Below are 24620 nucleotides of genomic sequence, written 5' to 3'. Positions count from 1 at the left end.
TGCAATTGCGATGTCGCGAATTTTTGATATCTTAAGAATCCTTAGCGGCACTATATAACGGACAGGCACTTACCATCGCTTAATAAAACAGTGACGAGACGGCTTACTGTCCCGTCACTCCTCGTTAAAAATAGTCGTCGGTATATAATAATTCCTAACATTATACTGGTAGGTGTACAGATCGGTAGTGGATCGGACTGGTAGGTTTATCTTATCTCACTATAATCTCCGACTAGTGTTGCGATTCACTGAGAAACTATATACATAATATATATCACTACATATTATAATAAGTCTCTACGCCTTATGGTTCCAGAGATATCGTGATAAGTGACTATATACGTGGAAGTCTCATATATATATATATATATATATATATATATTTATATATATATAGATTGTTTTTATATATTTTTTGTATATATGAACGGTATTTGTTGGATGTATCGGAAAAAACCCTTTGAGATATAATAAAATAATGTATAGTGGAATTGTGAATCTTATATAGTTCTACAGAAAAGTCCGCGATGGCATATCTATCTACTAAGGGTAACATACTAAATCCATTTTTTTTTCTTTTAACAGATCAACGTCTCTCGGGTCAACTAGTATGTACAGGTTGTTACAATAATACCCGCAAATCCGAAGGAGGTTAAATGGGGCCTTATGACGAGTCCATTCACAATGTTTAAGAACCATAGTAACGCTGTGTAACATATCCCAAAAAAAAAATTTCACTGATGTGCAAACTCGTTTATTTTAGTTATATTAAAGAGTAATGCTACGCGGAACGACAAAAAATTTAAAAGACCTAACCTAACGAAATAATCTAAACGAACACTTACTTTTTCATAATAAACGTCAAATATACAAAAACGTCTCAAAGTGTGCTCCGCCTTGCTCAATACACAACCTCGCTCGTAGGGATATGGCTATTGTGGCATTTCGCACCATCGTCGGTGTTATTGATGCGAAAACCGATCCAACACGCTGCTCCATTTCGGCAATCGGAGAAATACTTTGTCCTTCACATAACCATTTTGTCCAACTCGACATTTTTTGAAGCCAGTAATTGAGTCATTGTACTCAATTACTGGCTTGACATCCTTTTATTGAGGTGGCAAATATATGAATAAAAATAGAAAAACTATTAAAGTAGACAATTATTAGGTTTAAGGCCTTTCTGTTTAATAATCTGGTTCTTCCCTGACATTGACATCTTACTAGGGTAGATATAATTTTTGGCTTTGATTATTAATTATATTTTTAACGGGGTATTTTGTAACACGTTGTATAATATAAGATTGTTAATTGTTAATAATTAATATAAGTATAAGTAAGGGATTCGTTCATCAAGCGTTTTATAGTGCGTATTTGTGAATCACTGATAATCAATATGCAAAGGGTGTGCATGTAATCCGCCCTCCGTACAACAGGGTTAAAATTGCATTTCGTTTTGGCAAGTCATCGAGGCACGTCATGACAATTTCTACACTAATATTATAAAGACGAAAGATTTGATTGTTTGTTTGCATTGAATAGACCCCGAAACTACTGAACCGATTTGAACAATTCTTTCACTGTTGGGAAGCTACACTATCCCCGGGTGATATAGGCTATATTATACATTAAATTAAATTAGGGATCCTTACTGAAACTCTAATAATGTAACCCAAGTTGTAAAAAAATACCTCAAAATAATCTTTACATCGCGAACTGCGAAAACTATTGATTATAGAATAAAATAATGTATTACGAGTTTACATAACACATCATTATTTACATAAAGTGTCGCGACAGCATATTATGTCATAAGTGTCTTTTATTTTAAAAATTTCATTGAAATGCCTCTACTTAGGCCTGTATGTATAGTCGCGAGGTATCATCTAGTCATTCAAGTTCATTGTCCCTTGTCAAGAATTGGCGATGATAAAAACTTCGTTATCTTCTTAAAACTATTATTCCACCAAAAGCTTGCTGATAAGCGAATTTATCAAATTAAATTCTCCCACAATTGACGTTCTATGGGGACATATCATTCGCAGTCTGATAGCGGAACGGCAAAAGTGAGCTTTTAAGACAATCTAAGCACACTTTTCTCCTTCGTCGTGTGTCACTGTCACAGAAAAAAACCTGAGCTGTAAATATTTTACATTGCTGCTTATTGGCCAATAATATTTTAAACAACTGGAGTAAATGCAGCAATGTATAGATATAGCAGTCGATGCTTATTGGTGTGTAATTTGTGGCATATTCCATACTTGGGGTTCGTTTTTATACGACGTGATTTGTCTATGCATAGGACGTCATTGTCTCCCACCCAAAATACAATTTTTTTAATGTACAAAACCTGGAAATGTATATATTAATAATTATTAGTCGCCATTGCATCAACAATGCTTTATTATAAAGTATTCACGGTCTGGTTTTGCGAATCCATGTCAGCAAATAATGCATTGCTATTGTTATTTAATATCCCGTATCATTTTAACTATAAGCAAAACTTTACTGTATATGCTGCGTTTGCAATGGTTTTTTATTTCAAATGCAAACAAGATATTTAACATTATATTATAAGTATGCATGTTGTTTCCTTGCAGAACCAGCACATACTGCAGTTGTTACTGTCACACCGCCATTATCTAGTTTTAATGTTAGTGCCGACGATGGTAAGTTTTAAAACAATTATAACATAATATATTTGTAAACTATAAAATATGCAAATAAACCCGCAACCTATCGAGTTCCAACCGAGTGCTCTTACCAACTGAGCCGATCGTTTGAGTGGTAAGTAAGTAAGACCGCTCGAAGGGAACCCGATAGGTCGCAGCTTCGAGTCCCGCACCATTTATAAATTTTGGTTACAAATTTAACATAATTAATCCCAGAAGTGATTAATTAAAAAAATAATAGCAGTTTGCTAATGTAAATCTTGTTTACTAAATACTAATTTAAAAAGAGATGGTTATAACGGCTTTTAAAATATGTTTTGATATTAAGCGTTCACCAGAGATTTTATGATGTTTATAAGCCGATGTTGTTATCACAGTTTTAAAATAAAAACAATATTGTTTACAGTCAAATAGATAACCTTTGTTAGACGAAGTCATTGACACACTAATGACTCAAGCAAAGGAATTCCGTTAGGAGAATCTTAATGAAATTTATTTCACACTCCAACAGTCTATTTCAATATATTATTATCAGTCTTACGCTGAGACCTATAGAGCTTACTTATACTTTGCTCAGACTTTACTTACGTAAAATTTAGCCAAGTGTGATAAAACACGAACTTATCTTTTGCATTTTGCTGTCTTAGCTTAAGCTCAGGGTAATTTCAGCTGTCAGATGACGATAAAAATAAAATCAAAGATTATGCTTAGCTTACACTGAGCTCAGTTTTACTTAAGTAAATTCTAAACTTTCACTGAACTGAAGTCACTTTTCACTTGAGTTTAATTTCAACAGATATTAGTGACATATTCAAAGAAACTCCAGAGACAATCAAGGCCAAAGAAAATTTATCAAATTTGACTTTCGTAAGTATAATTTCGTAAGTTGTACAATAAGTTTAATTCACATTTTAGGGGATGTAGATATGTTCATACACATGATATATCGATGTGTCACATGCTAAATTTACTATGAATAGTTCTTAATTTTTTTTGTTTATTATTACTACAAAGAGGATGTTAATACTAAAATTTAGTTTAGTATGAAACGTGCAGTGATTTGATACAAGTTTGTAATAGTTATTTATGTATAGTAATATTATGGCAACGAAGTATAATCCGGCTAAGTTTGAAAGCGAACAATTGCTCAAAACGTAGTGGATTTCGGCTATCTCCGTTTTTTACAAGATAGCCCTTATATGTCAATCTATCAATGACTGCACGTGTCATACAATCGCTTTTTCTTAAAGAGTTTCCCTTGGCTGATTACTAGACCACAATATATATTTTGTTGTTACATTCCTTTATGTTTTAAAATTCTTATAAATAAAGAAGAAAACACACACATAATATGTAAAATATAATATATATAAAAACAATATTGTCCGTGTACGTTCAATGTTAATAAATTTTAATAACATCGTGCCATGTCTGTACTATAATATTTTTTCAAATGTGGAACTTACTTATTGCGCAAGTAATAAAAATTTGTGATAAGTAAATAGTATGGAGACTTTTATTTCTTAGTTTTTTGTATGGTAAATATCTGAAACCTACTTAAATAAATAACACAATTTATACGTCTAGCTAGAGCCGCTTGCTGTTAGGCATGGCGTGACAACAGGCCAGGTTTATTACTTTAGTGTGCATGACAAGCTTAAGTGTATTGCTGAAAATAGAGGTTAACTGTATCAGGTGTGTTCATTTGAAAAACGTATCATTTATTTTCCGAAGAAAAACGATTTGCTTACCTAATGTGACTATCCCGTGGGATTTATTAAGTTTTTCATTAATATTATTCGACAGGATAGCCATAGTTTTTACAACAGTACGTTTCTGGGAAATGTTGAGCTGTTCAATGAGCTTTGGAGTAATATTACGAAGGACAAGGCGGAAGTACACGATATCCTGAGCCACTCGCATCGCCGTGCTACTGTAAGTATAATATTACTTATCCCACATTACCGATCCTACCCTCTTATATTATAACAGGGTAGTAGTGATTAACATGCGACCTGCTCGACCATCCCATGCCTCCTGCTCGTGTATGCATGCTTGATTAAACATATGCAGCTGTAGTTAGATATTTAGAATTTTGATAATAAGGGACGATGCGCTCGTCACCTTGAGACATAAGATGTCTCATTTGCCCAGTAATTTCACTAACTACGGCGCCCTTACAACATTACATCATGGCAGAAATAGGCGCCGTTGTAAAACCCATAATCTAGACGGCATCCTGTGCATAGGAGCGTCCCACTGGTATAATAAATGCTCCAATTAGTTCAAAAAGGATGTCCAGTTTCACGAATTACAAAGCAATCTGTTCAAAATTGCCATTGTTGGCACTTTCTAGTTAACAAACCTAATTTTTCTCAGTAACCTCGTTCACCTAGAAAGCCAAACTTAACGATTTTAAGCTTTTCTCATCAAGACCTTACCAACGATATATTATGGTGCGATATCTATTAAATTTCCTATGCCGTCTTTGTGCTTTATTCTAATATAAAATTCTCGTGTCATGGTGTTAAACTTTAAACTCCTCCGAAACGGCTTGACCGATTCTCATGAAATTTTGAATGCATATCGGGCAGGTCTAAGAATCGGACAACATCATCATGCCCCTAAATGTTAAGGGTGTTTTTAATTTTTTTGATATTTTTTTTTTAATTCAAATTTTCACCCATCTACGATCAACAGTTACTTTTTTATCGCGATTTTAATATCGGCAATACAACGTTTGCTGGGTCAGCTAGTCTTTATATAAGTATACTAGTGGACCCGACAGACGTTGTCCTGTACACACGTCTTACATTTTAAAAATCGGTCCAGCTGTTAGTAGGTGTACACTGACATACACATGAGCAGGAGAATTATATTATGGACTGAATTGAGAACCTAAACCAATCTCAAATTCACTGGAACACACAAAAAAATCATCAAAATCGTATTGGAGGTGGTTCAATTGTGAATCTAAACCATCCTCGAATCTACTTGAACACACAAAAAAATTCATTCAAATCGGTCCAGCCGCTTAGGAGGAGTTCACTGTCGACACACGTACAGAAGAATTATATATATAAAGATAGATTTCTTTCATTACAACAGAATTCTTAAATAATTTTACTGGTTTAAAGAATCTCGTAAAGGCTGTTAAATTAATATAAATGTACCAAACAAAACATAACGCAAATATATTGATTTATTTTAATACCAATAAATGCTGTGTACTGGTATTTGTATATAAGTAACATATACAAAATAATTGAAAATAAATTTTTTATGGTAATTTTTTAAGAAAATTTATTGAAGTAGGCGTTACTTTGCGGAAATCCATAATTATACAAATGATTTGAGTTTTCTTTAGTTTTAATCATTTGGGTAATTTTTTAAATATATACAACCATTATTGCGAAACTGAAGTGGCAGGGGGCAGGACACATAGCTCGACGGACAGGTGGCCGTTGGGGTAGTAAATTCCTCAGATGGTGACCACGTACCGGAAGACGCAGTGTTGATAGGCCCCCCAAAAGATGGACCGATGATCTGGTCAAGATCGCCAGAATACGTTGGATGAGGACGCAGGATTGACCATCGTAGAGATCTTTGGGGGAGGTCTGTGTACAGCAGAAGACGGCTGATATGATGATGGTACAACAATACTACTGAGGATAATATATACTATAGTTTAACTATTGTATTTCAGACTATACGCTTAAGTTTTGACTTTCCGTTCTACGGGCACAATGTGACAAATATAACAGTGGCCACTGGTGGGTTCATTTACATTGGGGAGCATGTCCACAACTGGCTAGCGGCCACGCAGTACATAGCGCCCCTTATGGCTAACTTCGACACTACACTTTCAAACGACAGCTTGGTGAAGCACTTTGACGATGGTAAGAAAAAATACAGAAATATGATTGTCCGATATATGATATTAATACAAATTAATTTCATAAATTTGTAGCCAAAATGTGGGGTACTCGAACCCGCACCTCTCGCCGATCGTAAATCCTGGTATGTCTTGTTCAACTCGGTTGTGGCTCCATCTTCTGAATCTACTTTACAATTGATAACCTGCTCAACCTCAATTTCATATTAGGAAATTGACTTGAGATGTCGCTTTCAGATCAAAACAATTTGGGTTCGAGTCCCTCATCGTTCATAAATTTTGGTTACAAATTTATTTTGTATAATTGATCCCAGAAGCGACTTTACACTAACAAATTGTTTATTTCATATTTGCTTTATCTGCCATAAAGCAACCGTTGGCTTCAATCAAGAGTTAATTACAGTTGAAGCAATTATCTTTATGCTTATTAATTATAGCTTCTAAAACTAAAAACAACTTTATTATAGCTTCGATTGGAATCACTATATATTGTTTAACATTTACGGCCTTACAAAAAAAACTTAGTTCGTCTTGCGTGAAGTTTCTTGTGATCCCTAGTTTTATTATTATTGAATTCCGGAAAGAGTAGCCACTCAAAGACAGCGTTTATAAACTAAAGAGGTAGAATCGCGATCTGGCACGTGGTGGAAGAATCACTGCTGCTCTGGTAAATCCTCCTCTCTTGTTTACTTACCGGTGCCTCCTAATTCAAAATATTCACCTAGAACTAGCGCATACACTTTTCCGCATTACATCAGTAAAATTGCAATCAAGTGAGCTAAGCCGTTTATGAAATAAGTGTGCACAGATAAACGGACAGAAATTCTAAAAAACAACTTTATTGGCTTTGGTTAGGTACATATACCTATGTTATTATTGTATTTTATGATTTAATATTATTTTTGATGCCAATATAAATAAATTTTAGTTACTGGTGGTACGTCCCTCGACGTAACTAATTAATTAAACAATTTCTGGACGACCGAACTTTGCTCGAATTTTTAATAATGTACAAAACTTGAACAAAAACGAACTAATAGGACATCTGGATTCGAACCGGGTTCTTCTGCTTTCCGGATCACCCAATCCCATCTGAGCTGTTATAGTCTTGTAGATACTGGCAAAATTTACCTTTGTATTCTAATGTTATTCTCAATAAAACCGGATAAAACTACATTTTTTAAAATTGAAAACTTGCTAGATGATTTTTCGCCCCGGAAACTACCTGTATACTAAATTTCATTAAAATCGAAATCGAGCCGTTTCCGAGCGGCAGAATATATAAATACAAGAATTGCTCGTTTAAAGATATAAGATTTGCACCCCGATAAATACTCAAATAACTTTACCGATATTCAGACTTGGAATAACGGAGATCACACTCGCGAGCTTATAATCTCTCTCGCCAGAGAGAGCTTATGAAAATGGCGACTATAGTTAGTTCTATATGGTCTACATGTCTGCTGAACGGACAAAGACAACAATTCATTAACGACGTTAGCAAAAAAAACCCTTCACAAACGAAAAGGAGCAGGTTTTGCATTCTTGTTTTTTGGTAGCAAATCATAGTAATTTAAATGTAAATCAGCATTCGTATATACTGTATAAGCGTTTAAGAAATTCGTATTCCTAAAAGATCTTTATACATATGACCGGTTTAATATTCGCAAAACATTCAAAAGAAATCGCGATATAATAACACCGGTGTTAGACATCAGTAGTACGTAACGAATTTTTAAGTAACAGCATCTGAAATATGCCTCGAGTAATATAAATATTCATAATAGTTTTGAATAGTGTTTATATGATTATAGTTAAATTTCTAATATCTTGATTTAAAAGAGTGGCAGTGAGTTTCTTGCTACTTCTTTTCATTAGCTCAACCCTTTACGAAGTAGCAGTAGATTCAATAAGAAAGGAATTTTTTTTGACATTCATGAGTGTCATTTCCGTGACCTATGAATAAATTGATTTTGATTTGATTTGAAACTGATTGGGATAACTCGCAAACAATTATTTCAAACTACGTTTAATCAAATCTGGCTTCGAGAAGAGTATATGGATTTAGTACATTACGATCGACCAAACTATGCAAAATATAAAATTAAAATCAATTGTAAAATATAAAATGACTAAAATTAGTCTGGAGCAGAAATCGATTTAAATTAATACCAGTACAGTCTGTTTATCAATTTTCAACGCAGAACTATACGACTTAAGGCGCAGAGTAAGCGGAAAACACACAAACATGGTGTTTTTAGACAAGTTTTGTGGTGAAAGTATAGCATTTCGAGCTATGAACACTACTTAATCCTGTTACACATATCCTTAAGTCTTATTTGTAGGTTGCTAATGCTTGCTGTTGGTTATAGTTAACACTGCCGAGCCTTTTTGAACTACACTGAACATTTTATGGTATAGCGTGACGCATTTTTTTTTTTTGGTACTTCTCTCATAAAAGTTATTTTTATAGCTTGTACTTTTTTGTGTAGGTTCATTTATTCGGATTACTAGTACTATTAGTGAATAACGAGGATTGTAAGCATATAAACTGTTTTCCACGCAAGTATTTTGGAAATATTGGCTTTGTTACATTGATGGGGGGCCGGCAGCCGTGAACTCAAACTCCGTGAAAAGTCGCTGGCATTTAGTGTCGCCTTAAGATTTTTCAGATCGTTACGTTACAGTATACGTGAATTTTCAGTCAGCTTTGTAATTTTGACTTTTTGTTCTTCTCGAGGCGAAATAGTTCTGCCGCACTTGCGATTCCTGTCCACTCTCGGATGTTACACAGCCAAGCCTTTTTTCTGCGACCTACGCCTCTTCTTCCGGCAACTTCCCCCATCATGATGATTTGTAGGAGTTGGTACATCTCGTGCCCCAAACATGCGACTTTCCTCATCTCGATGGTTTGCATGAGTGATGTGCATGTGATTTTGATTGACGCTGCGCGGAACATCCACGTCCCTGATCTTGTCAGTCCAACTAATGGCAAACATACTAACATGCAAGTATTAAGCAGACAATATTTTAGTCTCAATATCATTGAACCACTGACCTAAATAAAGATTTATTACCTGTCAATTGGTATATTGTGAATAGTTCGTAGTGCAATAAGACCGCGTGCTATTGCTAATAAACGAATGGTGACGTAGCCAGCATCCACAAAGTGTTAAATGTTTTGTTGGTCGGACTTTTTATCACTTTTAATCAAGCGAATATTTACTATTTCATATTCTTTACGCGTTTGTAGTTTTGTGTCCTTCGACTTCATTAATATTATTCACGTTTTGCGTGTCTTGTTGTTAGCTGGATCGGAGTTTATTTAGAGTGTCAACTAGATTCTCGGTTTATATGATTACAAGTCAATTATTGCTCTTATATTATTATACATGTTTATCGGTATTAATGTGACAAACAAGCGTTTTGGATACTAAAGGGAATATATTTATTTATATATATATCGGAACTAATATTGTAAAGCGAAAACATTTGTATTTTTGTATGTATGTTTATAATGTTTTCACACAAAAACTACTGGTTTAATTTCAAAAATTATTTCACCATTAGTAAGCTGCATCTTCATTGAGTGACATAGGCTATATTATATTTTAAAAAATAAATAAAATATAATAAAGTATAGGGATCAATGGTAAAAATTCAATAATATAAGCCAAGGTGTAAAAAAATTAGTCATCAAGAATCTGTCATCGCATGCGCTGCGGAAACTATTGATGATAGAAGAAAAAAAATGTTCTACAATATTATAGAACGTATCAACATCTACAAAAAAGTCCGCGATACCATATGTCCAACTAATGTGGTTATGTCACTATAACTACTTTTTTTTTTATGGAATAGGAGGACAAACGAGCGTACGGGTCGCTTTACGCTTTAATTTTACTCTTGCGTCGGTATGTTTTTACGATATATCCTAAGACATAATATTCATTTTAATTATATGGTATAAACGATTAAAACACCTAACTTATATACGATGATAAGGTTTCATATCGTATTTGTGTAAACGGCTTTTATCACATCACCGCTTTCTAATTGCCAATCTATATAAGATAGACAATTCCACCATATAATAATTTGTTGTATCTCTAAGCCTCTTATTCATAATGGTCCGCTAACTTTAAAAAGCCGCTAAGGAGTGTTTTGTCTCATTCTGACTTAGGTCAGTAGAAGAAGACAGAGTGAGAATTAGCAATGCTTTAAGTTAGCAGACTATTATGAACAAGGGGGTAAGAGTTTAGACAGCGTTTTTGTTGAAAGCTCGTACTCGTAATATCGTTAATGTGTACAAAAATATATACAAAACATTACCAAATTATATACTAAAACTTTCCTCGAGAACCACTCTATCTATTGGTGAAAACAGCATGACAATCAGTAGGTACAGTAGTTAGTGAGTTTATCGCGAACGGTCAGACAAACGCGGCAGAGGACTTTGTTTTATAATATGTAGTGATTTTGTGATTGTTTTATGATTTATAAGTAGTAATAATTCAAAAACAAATTTACTGTTGCAGGTGAAAAGTTTATTGTGTTTTGGGAAAACGTAACGCTTCAAGAAGACCCAAACAAAAAGTTTACGTTTGCAGTCATATTGTATAAAAATGGAGATATAACATTCGCATACAAGGATATACCAACGCCGGTTCAATCCATAAACGACAATGAGCACCCAGTTAAGGTTGGAATTAGTGACGCCTACCTCACCGACAGAAACTTCTTGCGTAAGTTGTTATAGTACTTTGCTTTGGAAAATAATTGGATCGTATTTAGCTCAAAGAAATTTTAGGAAATGTAGATAAATTTTTAGTTTACCAAAGTACAAATTGAAGTTAAACTCAGTCATTGCATTATTTAGTTTCAGCGATAAATACGTTGGGATAGAATCTATAATTATAATATAAAAATTGGCGTTAACTTTCAAGACTTTTGGATCGTATTTAGCTCAAAGAAATTTTAGGAAATGTAGATAAATTTTTAGTTTACCAATGTACAAATTGAAGTTAACCTCAGTCATTGCATTATTTAGTTGCAGCGATAAATACGTTGGGATAGAATCTATAATTATAATATAAAAATTGGCGTTAACTTTCAAGACTTTTGGATCGTATTTAGCTCAAAGAAATTTTAGGAAATGTAGATAAATTTTTAGTTTACCAAAGTACAAATTGAAGTTAAACTCAGTCATTGCATTATTTAGTTGCAGCGATAAATACGTTGGGATAGAATCTAAAATTATAATATAAAAATTGGCGTTAACTTTCAAGACTTTTGGATCGTATTTTGCTCAAAGAAATTTTAGGAAATGTAGATAAATTTTTAGTTTACCAATGTACAAATTGAAGTTAACCTCGGTCATTGCATTAGTTGCAGCGATAAATACGTTGGCATAGAATCTATAATTATAATATAAAAATTGGCGTTAACTTTCCAGACTTTTGGATCGTATTTAGCTCAAAGAAATTTAAGGAAATGTAGATAAATTTTTAGTTTACCAATGTACAAATTGAAGTTCAACTCAGTCATTGCATTATTTAGTTGCAGCGATAAATACGTTGGGATAGAATCTATAATTATAATATAAAAATTGGCGTTAACTTTCAAGACTTTTGGATCGTATTTAGCTCAAAGAAATTTTAGGAAATGTAGATAAATTTTTAGTTTACCAATGTACAAATTGAAGTTAACCTCAGTCATTGCATTATTTAGTTGCAGCGATAAATACGTTGGGATAGAATCTATAATTATAATATAAAAATTGGCGTTAACTTTCAAGACTTTTTACAGCAATGTAATGAGCCTTCATAAAAACTATTTATTATTTTTCTAATTCTCATTATTTGGTCTAGTTCTAGTTATTACCTGATAGAAAAATTATTATCACCTAGTAGTACTAGATGTAATGCCGCAATAAATACTTATAGACAAATTACGTCGTTTAAAAACAAACTCGTAATATGGAACATGCCACAAATTACACCGCAATGAGCTTCTACTGCTATATATATACATTGCCGCTTTTACTCCTGTTGTTTAAGATATTCGTGGTCAATAAGCAGCAATGTAAAACATTATTTCAGTTCAGGTTCGATTCGGACAGTCACAGATGGCACACAACTTAGGAAAAACGTGTACTTACATTTATGTATGTGCTTTAAGCACACAGATAACGTAACTTTTTAAGATAAAATTGAGTTTGTAAGTTACACACACTGTAATTTATTAATATTTTACCATAAAATATGTAGACTTTATTGATAAATGTTGGACTGATTTATGTCTTGGGAACCCAGCTATTTAGGTGTAAAGTACTTGGCGCTTAGTAATTTGGATCTCAGTGTGTCAGGGTGAGAGCCCAGTTTGGTATCGGGGTCTTTGAACGTTTAGTGTTGCGCTACGACCACTGACCTCGACTATATATCACTGGTCTGGCGGCTGCCAAAGTGCTTTTGTGCCTCTTTGATATTCGCCATTTTGGCGCTGTTGGCCATGTAGCGAGAGTCTGTGGTACTAAAACTAGTGATGACAACCCAGCAAACATCGATAGATGGTGGAAAATTCTTGAAGTATAAATAACACGGAAAACGAACGAAATTAACTCAAAATGCAAAAATACTTTAGGAGTATTGTACGTTCTTTTGCAGCCATTTGTGTTATACGACAAAATTAGTTCTCCGACGCTTCAAATAGACACAAAAAGTTTGCTGTCAAACATAATATGGTACAGCCTGTCCAGTGGTATTTATACAGGTCAGTGGTTACGATTCGCATGATACTGTCGCTGTTATGTCTGATGGCACCGTTCAACGTCAGATGGATAATTAAATCGGTCCCTTTTTTTATTTAAAAACAGTTGAGTAACGCTTATTCAGATTCCTTTGTAATATTTAGATTTGTAAACAATGAGATAATATTATTGTATTGTCACAATAAGCAGATGGGTTGAGTATATAAACAAAAATTAATGTTTTCTAAATACGTCATATTTAGTTTTCATTGACGTATTATCAACAACTAGTCTCACAATCGCCTGTTAAAAGGCTGACAAAAATGTGTCATTCAAATTAATTCAAATTAACACCTTAATTGGTTGTAGTAATGTTATAAGAGTTGACGCTTATAAGAAGACCATTGCTTATGGTGCGAAATGTTTGGGAAATAGCCGATGTATTTCGTTCAAGTAATTGAAATGTAATTATTTACCGATATGATTAAAAACGTCAAGTTTTGTTACATAATTTTGTTAATTTAAAGTGGCACTTACCTGAAATACCCACTATCCTTCTTAAGTTTGGATATGCTGTCATATTAGGTCAGTTTTTCACTCAACACTTTGTCATTGCGTGGCGTAGTATTCAAAGCGCGGTCGAAACACAACTGAACAAAAACTCCGCCTAATAGTAGCATGTAAAACATTGTAGGCAGAGTTTTGCTTCTTATTTTTGAGCGAGATTGTGAGTCTACTTGTTTATTGTACGTCAATCTTAAATATATACTGTGTTATTACAAAAAAGTTAAACATTAAATTGTTAAACAAAGTTCTATTACAAATCTGTGTCTTTTTGTTGTTTAGCGTATAACAATCCTAAGACATTGCTTATATTTAAACACGAGTCGAAGCTTGTCTATGGTGTGTCTAACGGATAGATTATATTTATGGAAGATCTAGATTACATATGATATGATGACAGATAGATAAAAATGCGTTCCGTTCCCTTAATGACTCGTTTTAGCTAAACACTGTTTTGTAATAGAAAAAGATAAACTGCATTTTAAACGTCGTTATTTAAGGTCATCAACGTTGTTATAGTTAGGTTACTATTTAACAAAACGCGTTTCTAAGCCATGTTTAAATTATTTTTTTGTAATAACACAGAGTTTAGAATCAAATGTTATTGACCGCCGTAGACGGCAAGTGGCATCAAATTGGCAAACTTGCACTTACAGGTACTCATACCTGTCAATTTTATTTTAATCAAACGCTCTCCTACTCCGCTATAAGATTTAAGGCGCGATTTACGACTAAATCAATTTTATTTTCTACAGATCTAAGGCGCAAAACAATCTATGAGTACCATCGCGTTTCGTTCAAGAACTACGAAATAGCGAACAAAACAATCCTGAAACTGATCGCTTTACCAACCTGCCTTCAATACGATACGTGCGAGAGTTGCGTGAACCACGACACCAACTTCAACGTATGTATTTTATTTTTAAGGGTTATATAGGGCTAAACTTGGATGGAAGCCCCATTTTTTGAAATAACCTCCTAAAAGTAATTTCTATGAAATATAATATAAGCTAGTTTAATAATTTATGTTGAATATTAATTATTTATTTTGGCTTCATAATTCCAGATTTTGCAGAATGTTGCTTTTTGTTCACACTTTTTTTCAGGATATATGCCTACCTGCATAGATAGGTGCCCCACCATACTAAGGATAGATGCCCTTTATACTGTGTAACGTAAATAACCAAATAAATTTTTATGAGAAGTGAACAGGTTTTTCATGTAGTCCGTTCTGTCCGTGTTCAATCTTTATTTGTATCTTCTGAGAAGTTAGGTTATTCATTTAAATGAGGCATCTATCCCACTACGGCATCTATACCGATTTTACCCGACAGACAACTCCCGCATACCCACACACAAAGGAGATTTTTTTTTGTTCGATGATTAGGCCCACTCGAAATGTGTTATATAGTATAGAAACATATATTGATGTATTCCTTATCCTTATAATCTCTAGATTGCAACGGCCAGTGAGCCCAAAAAAATTGTCTCCTTTAATATTAACTTTATTAACCAGATATGTATTCATGTATTAGAACTATCATAATACGCTTTAGTAAATTCTATAAGTATTTTATTTAAATACAATGTTTTACATGCTACAAACTGTTCAGGAGTGTCCTCATGAGAAGACAATCCTGGTTGCAGAATATATTAATGGTAAAGATAATGTTTACCTTACTAGTGTTGTTCCGCGTCTGTGTTGATTGATTTGTCATGTGAAAATCCTAGCTGTAGACAATCCTAATTATAAGTTCAGTGAAAATTATTTCTTTTTTCTTTCCTTTAGGGAACATAATAATACACACACACACACACATACTCACGCCTTGTTCCCGTCGGGGTAGGCAGAGACAATAGAATGCCATTTGCTTATATCCTTACAAACCTCACGCGCATCCTCTACATTCTTTACACTCTTTTCGTACATGCTCGCCGGTTGCGGGTGCTTCGGACCTCTCCTTTTCTCAAAACGTCCCCAATTTGATCGACGAATGTTCTACGAGGTCTCCCGCGACCGGCTTGCCCACACACACTTGCCTTATATATTTGATTCGTCATTCTTTCTTCACTCATTCGCTCCTCCTGTCCAAACCATTTAAGCATTCCTTTTTCAGTCCTTGTCACAACATCCTCTTTCAAACCACAGCGCGCTCGTATTACCGCATTCGGAATTCTATCAGTCAGTCTTACCCCACACATACTACGCAGTGATCGCATCTCAACTGCGTTAATTCTGCTTTTATGCTTCTTCTGCCATACCCAACTCTCACTTCCATACATTAACGTGGCGACAAGCACTCCATTATGTTCAGCCATTCGCGCTTCTATTAGCACAGTCTTGCCGTTTATAAAGGCATGCAGCGCTCCATTCACACAATGTCCCGCAGTCACTCTCCTTTCAATATCACCTTCATATCTTCCATCTCTTGTAAACATGCTCCCCAAATATACGAATTCTGTAACTTGTTCTACCCTTTCATCTTCAATCGTGATAGTACACTCAGTCAACCTTTCATCCTTCTCAAATACCATCACTTTCGTCTTTCTTGCATTTACTTTCAAACCTCTCTCTTTAAAGCTCCCGTTCAAACAGTCAATCATTTGTTGCAACTCATTTACCGATGATGAAAAAATGATTGATCATCGGCGTACAAGAGGCACTTAACACACCCTTCCATATTGATTCCACATTGTATTTCTCTGACATCATTCATGCATCTATCCATGAATAGGTTGAACAACCAAGGCGACGCTACACAACCCTGTCTGACACCTTTGCAGATATCAAACCAGCCCGTATAGGCACCATTAACACTAACACAGGCTTGAGAATCCCTGTACAGAGATTTCAGAGCCCTTATCAGAAAATTGTCCACCCCATACATAGATAAGACCTTCCATAATTCCTTTCTATTCACCCTATCATATGCCTTTTCCAAGTCTATGAACGCGCAATATACTTTCTGGTTTTTTGCCAGACATTTTTCAGTGATGCAGCGTAAAGAAAAAACTTGTACATCCCATTCCCTTCCGAAATCCCGCTTGCACATCCCATACCTTGTCATTAGTCACATTCATTACTCTTTCAATCAATATTCTGGCATACACTTTTCCAACAACACTAAGAAGGCTGATCCCGCGATAATTTTGACCTTCCTGCTGCGAGCCTTTGCCTTTATAAATTGGGACAATCACTGCCTTCGTCCAATCGTCTGGAACTTGGCCCTGTTTCCAATATAAATTAAAAAGGTGATGCAGCAGGCTCACTATTAGTCCATCGCCAGCCTTCAACATTTCAGTCGTCACTCGATCATACCCAGCAGAATTTCCCCGACCTCATACCTCTTAACGCTTTCATAATTTCATCCAAACCTATTTCATCACTCGGGTCCACAAACATATCTATTATCTCTTCTTGCTCTTTTTCACTTACATCTTTCTCGTATAAGCTCTCAAAATAATTCTTCCAGCACTCTAGTATCATACTTTCTTCATGTATGACCTCACCTTGTTCATTCCTAATCAGTTTCATAGATGAATTTATATTTGTTCCCCGCGCTTCTTTCACGAGTTTCTCTCGGAAACTTGCGCCGAATTGTTCCTTATATTTCACCTTTTTCTCATTCCTTTTCTTCTCTATACATTCTTTAACTTTCGCTTTCACGCATCTATATTTGTCCTTGATTTCTTTAACATTATCTTCATTCATACCGCCACTCGCTCTATTTGTTGCTTCTATTGCCAAGACATCCAGCCATGCTTTTTTCTTTTCCTCAACCATTCTTCTAGTTTCATCATCCCACCAGTCGGCATTTTGGCATTTCTTGCGCCTTCTTTTACTCACACCGCATACATCATCAGCACATTTAATAATGTTGGTTTTAAATACCGACCATACATCATTCACACTTTCCTCATTAACATCACTCCAGCTTTTTTCTAGCCGTTCACTCAATTGCTTTTTATACATCTCTTTTACTCGCTGATCTTTCGATCTTTCCACTTTTATACGTTCTAATTCAGTAGTTGACCCTTTTGATCTGTGCCGTCAGCGCTTAAACAAACCACTTATTCTGCTAATTACCATATAGTGATCTGTGCCGACATCTGGTCCACGATAGGCTCTAGTATCCACTACTTTCATTTTTATTCTTTCATCGACTATCACAAGATCTATCATACTCCTTAACACAACATTGCCTTCCTTCTTTTGCCACGAGTACATATGTATCATCTTATGCTGAAACCACGTATTCATCACAGACAGACCCATCTCCACACATATATCTAACAAGTATACGCCGTTGTCATTCATACTATTACCCCCAAACGTCCCAAGCACATTTTCATACCCATCACGCTTCACTCCAACTCTTGCATTGAAATCTCCAAGCATGACAATACGTTCATTCAACTTACGCAATAACAAAACCTATCTCGTTTGTTCCCAAAATTCTTCTCTTACCGCCTTACTATGGGAAGAGTCCGGAGCGTATACACCTACCAAAAATAGAGGTGTCAGACCTACTTTCAATCGGACCCAGATAAGGCGGGGACTTACGCACTCATACTCTCGCATGCATTCTGACATTCGCTCTGAAAGAAGTATACCGACGCCTTTACTGCCATGTTCTTCATCTGGAACTCCCGACCATATTTCTGTGAACGGGCCGCGCGTCAGTATCTCTTTCCCTTTACGTTTTGTCTCATTCACACCCAGCACATCTAATTTTCTTTCATTCATTAACTCGTAAATTTCATCCAGTTTCTCATTCATTCCTCCTCTAACATTCAACGTCGCAAAACGGCATTCCGATGCCCACTTTCCGCCCCGGCGGAACAATTTGGACTTAGGTTTTGGCGTGACGTATGGCGAATATCATCGCCGCCTACAGCTGTTAGGTTGCTCCCCCCAGAATACCAGGAGCAGCCTCGTCCTGCAGATACAGGAGGAGGAGGGGATTCTCCGGCTCTGCCGGTACCCCCCTGGGGTACAGTTACAGTATTTTTTCCTACAGCCATATTCCCGACGGTAATTGTTTGTTAGGCTGTATGATGTCTTTGGGGTTTGACAGCCAGCCCCTAAGCGGCGGGACAGAATACCGGGTTTATTTCAAGTTTTCCTTCTCTAAGATCGGAGACGTCAAAAGCTTGATGATATTACGGACGTCAAAATACCTTAGTCGGCTTTTACGACGCCTCGGTAAGAGTGAGGGAGGTCTATTCTACTCTGCCGGATACCCCACGGCATACATAATACAGTTACATTAATACATAATAATACAGTTATTATAATGTTGCCCCACTTGCATTACAATCTAGCCTCAACTTAGACTATAGTTGGGCCATTACAAACGTGCGAACTGAGTCGAACTGAGTATTGGCATATCGAAACGCAACAAAGATGGGATTTGTCGATAGTCATTAGCAGGTAATTAAGGAAAGGTTAACGAAATAATGCAAATTATTTTTAGGGTGTATTTTTAATATCTGCTTTTAAAACATGCAATGTATTAAATGTTATACAACTTAAATTTATATAGTTATACATATAACAAATTTTAAACAGTATCAAAGATCAGCTTAAAATATTAATCTATGTCATCGTCTGAGCAGCTATCGCTGCTATCTGCATGTAAATTTAATATCAGAGGCAATGTATTCTCTGATCTCTTAAAATAGCCTTGGCTAAATCGCGATCACATTTTACACAGTCCTACATTTGACCTTATAAGCATTAGTCATCAGCTACCTGCGTCCGAGCGGCATCCCTTTATCGATAACGAGTTGTGCAGCATTGTCACATCCCTTTGACGTAATGTTTTATGCCCATATGCCCATTATGCCCAACTATAATAAGTAATTCTACTTTAACTTAAACTGTTGAAAGATTAAACCTAGAATGCGTCTATTAACACATTTCTAAATGTCTCTATTAAGGTGAAGTCACTTTGTTCATGTGTCTTTTATAATATCACTATTTTTATATTGCATTACACTAATTCACTAGCACTACACTAACTCGAAAGGATTTGTTCGTTTTAGTCTTCTTAATATATCAGTGTTGTCAATCAGTTGGATTGCCTCGACATTCACGTGATGGTGAAGTCAATGTTAAGGTCCCGATGAAGTGAAGAATAATGCAATTTTTAAAACAGGCAATTCACATCCGATTTTAATCATTAGTAGCTTCACCGTAGTTGTGTTTTTTTTATAGATAAATTAATTTACATAGTGTTATATCAATGTTTCAGTGTTCTTGGTGCGAGGTACTACAAAAGTGCTCAAGTAGAACCGATAAACATAAACAAGACTGGATATTGAGACGTAAGTAGCCGTAGTATTAACATATCGGGGACCCAGTGCTCTGTGAACGGCTAGATCACTTGGCGTTGCGTAGAGACGTCGCTTCATTGTGTGTCTTCTACCGCATTTATCACGGGGAGTGTTCCGAAGAGCTGTTCAACCTGATTCCTGCCGCCGAATTCCACCTTCGCACGACACGCTACAAGTTAAGATACCATCCCCACCATCTGGATGTGTGGCGGTCCGCCACAGTGCGTTTTTCAAGGAGCTTTCTTCCACGTACTACAAGGCTGTGGAATGAGCTTCCTTGTGCGGTGTTTACGGGACGATACGACATGGGTACCTTCAAAAAAAGCGAGTACACCTTCCTTAAAGGCCGGCAATGCTCTTATGATTCCTCTGGTGTTGAAAGAGATTGTGGGCGGCGGTGATCACTTAATACCAGGTACGCGCGTTTGTCCTCCTATTCCATAAAAAAAATCTATATTACATATTATGTAACAAGGTGTGAACGCGATTTCGCTCTGTTTACAATATCATAAGGCCAACATATTGAAGAATTGAAAAATACACCTATCAAAAAAGTCTAAGCAACATGTACTTATTTAAATTTTAGGATGGTTTTTCACATTATAACGTTGTATTTTATTTTTAAAATAATATTTTTAGGGTCCTATGATTTAGAAAACAGCTGTTGTCTTTATAAGTTCTTTTAATTACAGAAATTAACAATATTAGAATATACTGCAGAAACAAAGGTTATGTACCGTGTATGTAGCAACTAAACATTTTTTAACAAAATGAAATATCTGAAGAAAATGAATTTTTTGTGAAATAATAAGATAATTTAATACAAAGTATGGCCTCCTCTGCTATTCAGAACTTGTCGGCAACGATTATTCATTGAATTATGAGACTGTTTATGTCATCTTGCGGTATTCGCGCTCGTATCGCCAGCCATGTACGATATAATATATATATAAATATTGACTACGTCTTCTCCATCATTCAAATACATAACTTCATACTTCGGTATCGATATCCGTATTATCAATAGGCGTTGTTATTTTAATGAAACTTATGGTGTACATTTGTAATACATACAAATATTTGTATTAAATTGCCATTATGAGAGCGGCGTCCCCCTGCTAACCGCGCTGTCTATGGCGGTACCGATTCGTTCCCATGCGAATCGGTGCTCTCAGTTAGACGTGTCCTATACACTCATGCCACAACACGACTTTGCTACTATGAAAATTCAAAATCAAATTAGTATTTTTACTTTAAATATGCTTACCGTTTGTACTGTATCGTTGTGCTTCAACACCTTGTGGCAACTTTTTGTGACAAATGTTTGCATATCTTTAGCAAATAAACGAAGAGATAAAGTTGTGCGTATTCTTTGTATATTACACTTATAATTATTATTACTATTACCATCAGATGAGCCACTTGCCCTCCTAAGAAACCTTTAAAGTTTTTTAGTCGGCATTTTAAGCATAGTACCTACACATTTTCATATTAAAATATACTGACTTTTGTTAGAATAAATTAATTATCTATAAAAATATTATTATAGCTAAAGAATAAAATCGATGTCGATATTATTGGATTCAAATTTCGAACATCTCTGAAAAACAAAAAAAAATGATTTGACCTGTATTCTAATATCAGTCGAGATGACGTTTAGTTCGGAATTAAATGAATTAAATGTCAATTTTCTCTCTTTCTAGACTCTAGTTTGTCTGTGAATTAAAAAAAAGATTTGACAGTTGCCAGAAAACTATTCATTGCCGTAATTACCAGTTAACTAACATTTATGCTGGTCATAATATGCGACTCTTGAATGATATGTGGGTAGATAAAGTGGTGTATGAAACTGTACTTAAAATTAGACATTAAAAGACGCTTCATTATGTACAGTCACATAAAGTACTATAAATTTATTTATTTAATTAATTCACATAGGAAGACCAACAGCGTGCAATAGTTTTAAATAAATCTAATAGTGAGAAAAGGCCAATTAAAGATTTGTTTCCATAACGATCCTTAAAGCAATTCTCAATTCGTTATTGCAGACTTTCAAAATATTAAATTTTTTTCTTACTGGTTTTAGTTTTTAGCTCACTTTTAGATTTATAACAATGTATTGATAAGCGGAATGAGCATGTAGTGTTAACCTTTAAATGATTTTGCATACCCTGCACATGTAATTTAAATTGTTAATTGTTAAAGAAATATGTTTATGTAGAATCGCTGGTAGACCAATAAATAAATCATTCTTACATACTTATGCTGTAACAATTTAGTCAAAGAATTCGTTACTCAACATGCGCCTGGCCTATGCTTAACCTAAATCTTAATCTCTAATTATAAAACCTAAATAATCAAACGGTTGTGTATTTGTAGATTGTGACCAGAATGCGTCAACCCAAGAGAGCACGTGCCCTGCTCCCGGCACACGCTTGGCTGTTCCCACTGACACCGACAACACGGCCTATACGACTGACACGCACAACGGGACAAATATGACTGGTAACCATCGATATTTTTTTATATATAAGGTAGAAGTGTGTGTCCCCTATATCTTAATATATATAAATTACGTGACATTTTGTTTGTCCGCGATGGACTCCTAAACTAATGAACGGATTTAAATGGGGATTACTTCATGGAGTGCAGTTTAGTCCAACTTGAGAGATAGGATAGTTTTTATTTCGATTTGGGACCCATTATTATTTTTATTTTCAATATTTGTTTTGTATCGACATATTTTCTATGAGAGAATTTAGTGACTCGCGGTTTGACAGTTCCGCTGTGAAACAACTTCATTATAACAACAGGGAGCATTTTTTACGAAATAATTCTTGATGTCTTGAAATATTATTGGAAAATTCCTATAAAATAGTATTTTTTTTGTTATCTACAGAACAACGTCTGTCGAGTCAGCTAGTTTCATATATAGTGTTTGCATGAAGCAATAGGTACAAGGCTCCCGTCGTGCACTATGGTGGTTTCAAATTGATACCTATAAGGGTGTAGAAGCTACGGGGGTTTGAAACATGTGATTTCCAAAAATATGTGATTATAATTAATCTAAGACGATTTGGATTGTTCTAGAATGATCTAGAGATTAGATTATTGTGGAACATTTTTTAGAGCTTAGATTTTAATAAAATTCTACTTTAACACGAGCTACACGAGCACACAAAAACCTGACCACTTGAAATTGCCCTAGCTCTGTCCTATGGCATTTCTATTTTTTTTATGACAAAAGGGACGAGACGAGCAGGACGTTTAGCTGGTGGTCATTGATACGCCCTGCCCATTACAATACAATGCCACTCAGAAATCTGATCTAGAAAAACCTAAAAATTCTGATCGGCACTACAATTGTACTCGTCACCTTGAGACATAGGATGTTAAGTCAGATTTGCCCCGTAATTTCACGGACCAAATGCTTATACATTACTGCTTCACGGCAGAAAAAGGCGCCGTTCCGGTACCCATAATCCACCCGGTATCCTGTGGAAAGGAGCCTTCCACTGGTCAATGCCCTTCTTCATCTCTTACGACACCCTTGGGCCTGGGACTGTTGTTTTTATGCCCCGGGGAGCAAAGGGCATGATTAGGGTAACATTAATAATGATTCTTATAAGCTTAAAGTCCTGGTTGCCTGATGCTGACGATAACGATAAAAATTCAGCTTCCGCACGATCTGGTTACGCTACGCTACGGTATCGTCTTACGGCCGTTCCCAATATACTATCTACAGATAGAGATAAACTACTACCTTCTACTGTCAATAATTAGCTGTCCCAATACACCAGATAAGTCATTCTTATCGCCTTATATGGGGACGCGTAAATTGCAATTTTCATACAAACTTCTATCGCTGGTAAGCTTTACGTCCTCCCATTGACAGACAGTGTGTACGGATAAGGTTACCGTCGATAAATTTATTGGGACAGAAAAGTCAACGATAGTTACGATTTTTATCTCAACTAGGCCACAACCGGAGATAGACTGAATATTGGGAACGGCCGTCAACTTCTGGGTGGCCAGTACCAGGATGTGTAACAAGATACTGACTCTTTCCTCCATTAATTTTTTAGACAACGTCGTCAAAGCCAAGACAAACGCTATCAACGCTAATCTAGACTCAAACACCCACTCTCCAGCTAGTGGTGTGATTGTTGCCTTCGTGGTTATCACAATAGTGTGCAGTCTGGCGGCTTGGGTTTTGTACGCGTTCAAAAATCCGCACACGCATAGCGGCCAATTCCTTATAAAGGTAATGTTCAGATAAACTAAATTATGTACCTGTACATAATGAAGGGCATTAAAATGTATGAGTGTGGGTTTGTGTCACGTCACACACGAGTATTTTAATGTCTAATTGGACGTAATTCCAGAAAAACGCTCCAAACCA

General features: G+C 35.5%; 1 protein-coding gene across 1 annotated transcript in view; it reads left to right on the top strand.

Annotated features, from left to right (window-relative positions):
• Positions 1 to 24620, top strand: part of LOC126978346 (plexin domain-containing protein 2) — a 38963-nt gene that overhangs the window by 10481 nt on the left and 3862 nt on the right. The window contains exons 3-11 of the mRNA XM_050827098.1: positions 2601 to 2669; positions 3469 to 3539; positions 4479 to 4607; positions 6379 to 6571; positions 11106 to 11312; positions 14635 to 14786; positions 20137 to 20209; positions 22598 to 22723; positions 24304 to 24482. Coding sequence (XP_050683055.1) covers positions 2601 to 2669; positions 3469 to 3539; positions 4479 to 4607; positions 6379 to 6571; positions 11106 to 11312; positions 14635 to 14786; positions 20137 to 20209; positions 22598 to 22723; positions 24304 to 24482 — 1199 coding nt within the window. The remainder of the gene's footprint in view (positions 1 to 2600; positions 2670 to 3468; positions 3540 to 4478; positions 4608 to 6378; positions 6572 to 11105; positions 11313 to 14634; positions 14787 to 20136; positions 20210 to 22597; positions 22724 to 24303; positions 24483 to 24620) is intronic.

The sequence above is a fragment of the Leptidea sinapis genome, chromosome Z (genome assembly GCF_905404315.1).
Source record: "Leptidea sinapis chromosome Z, ilLepSina1.1, whole genome shotgun sequence".
NCBI lineage: Eukaryota > Metazoa > Arthropoda > Insecta > Lepidoptera > Pieridae > Leptidea > Leptidea sinapis.
Note: the sequence above shows the minus strand (reverse complement) of the source record. Positions and strands in the feature narration are given on the sequence as shown.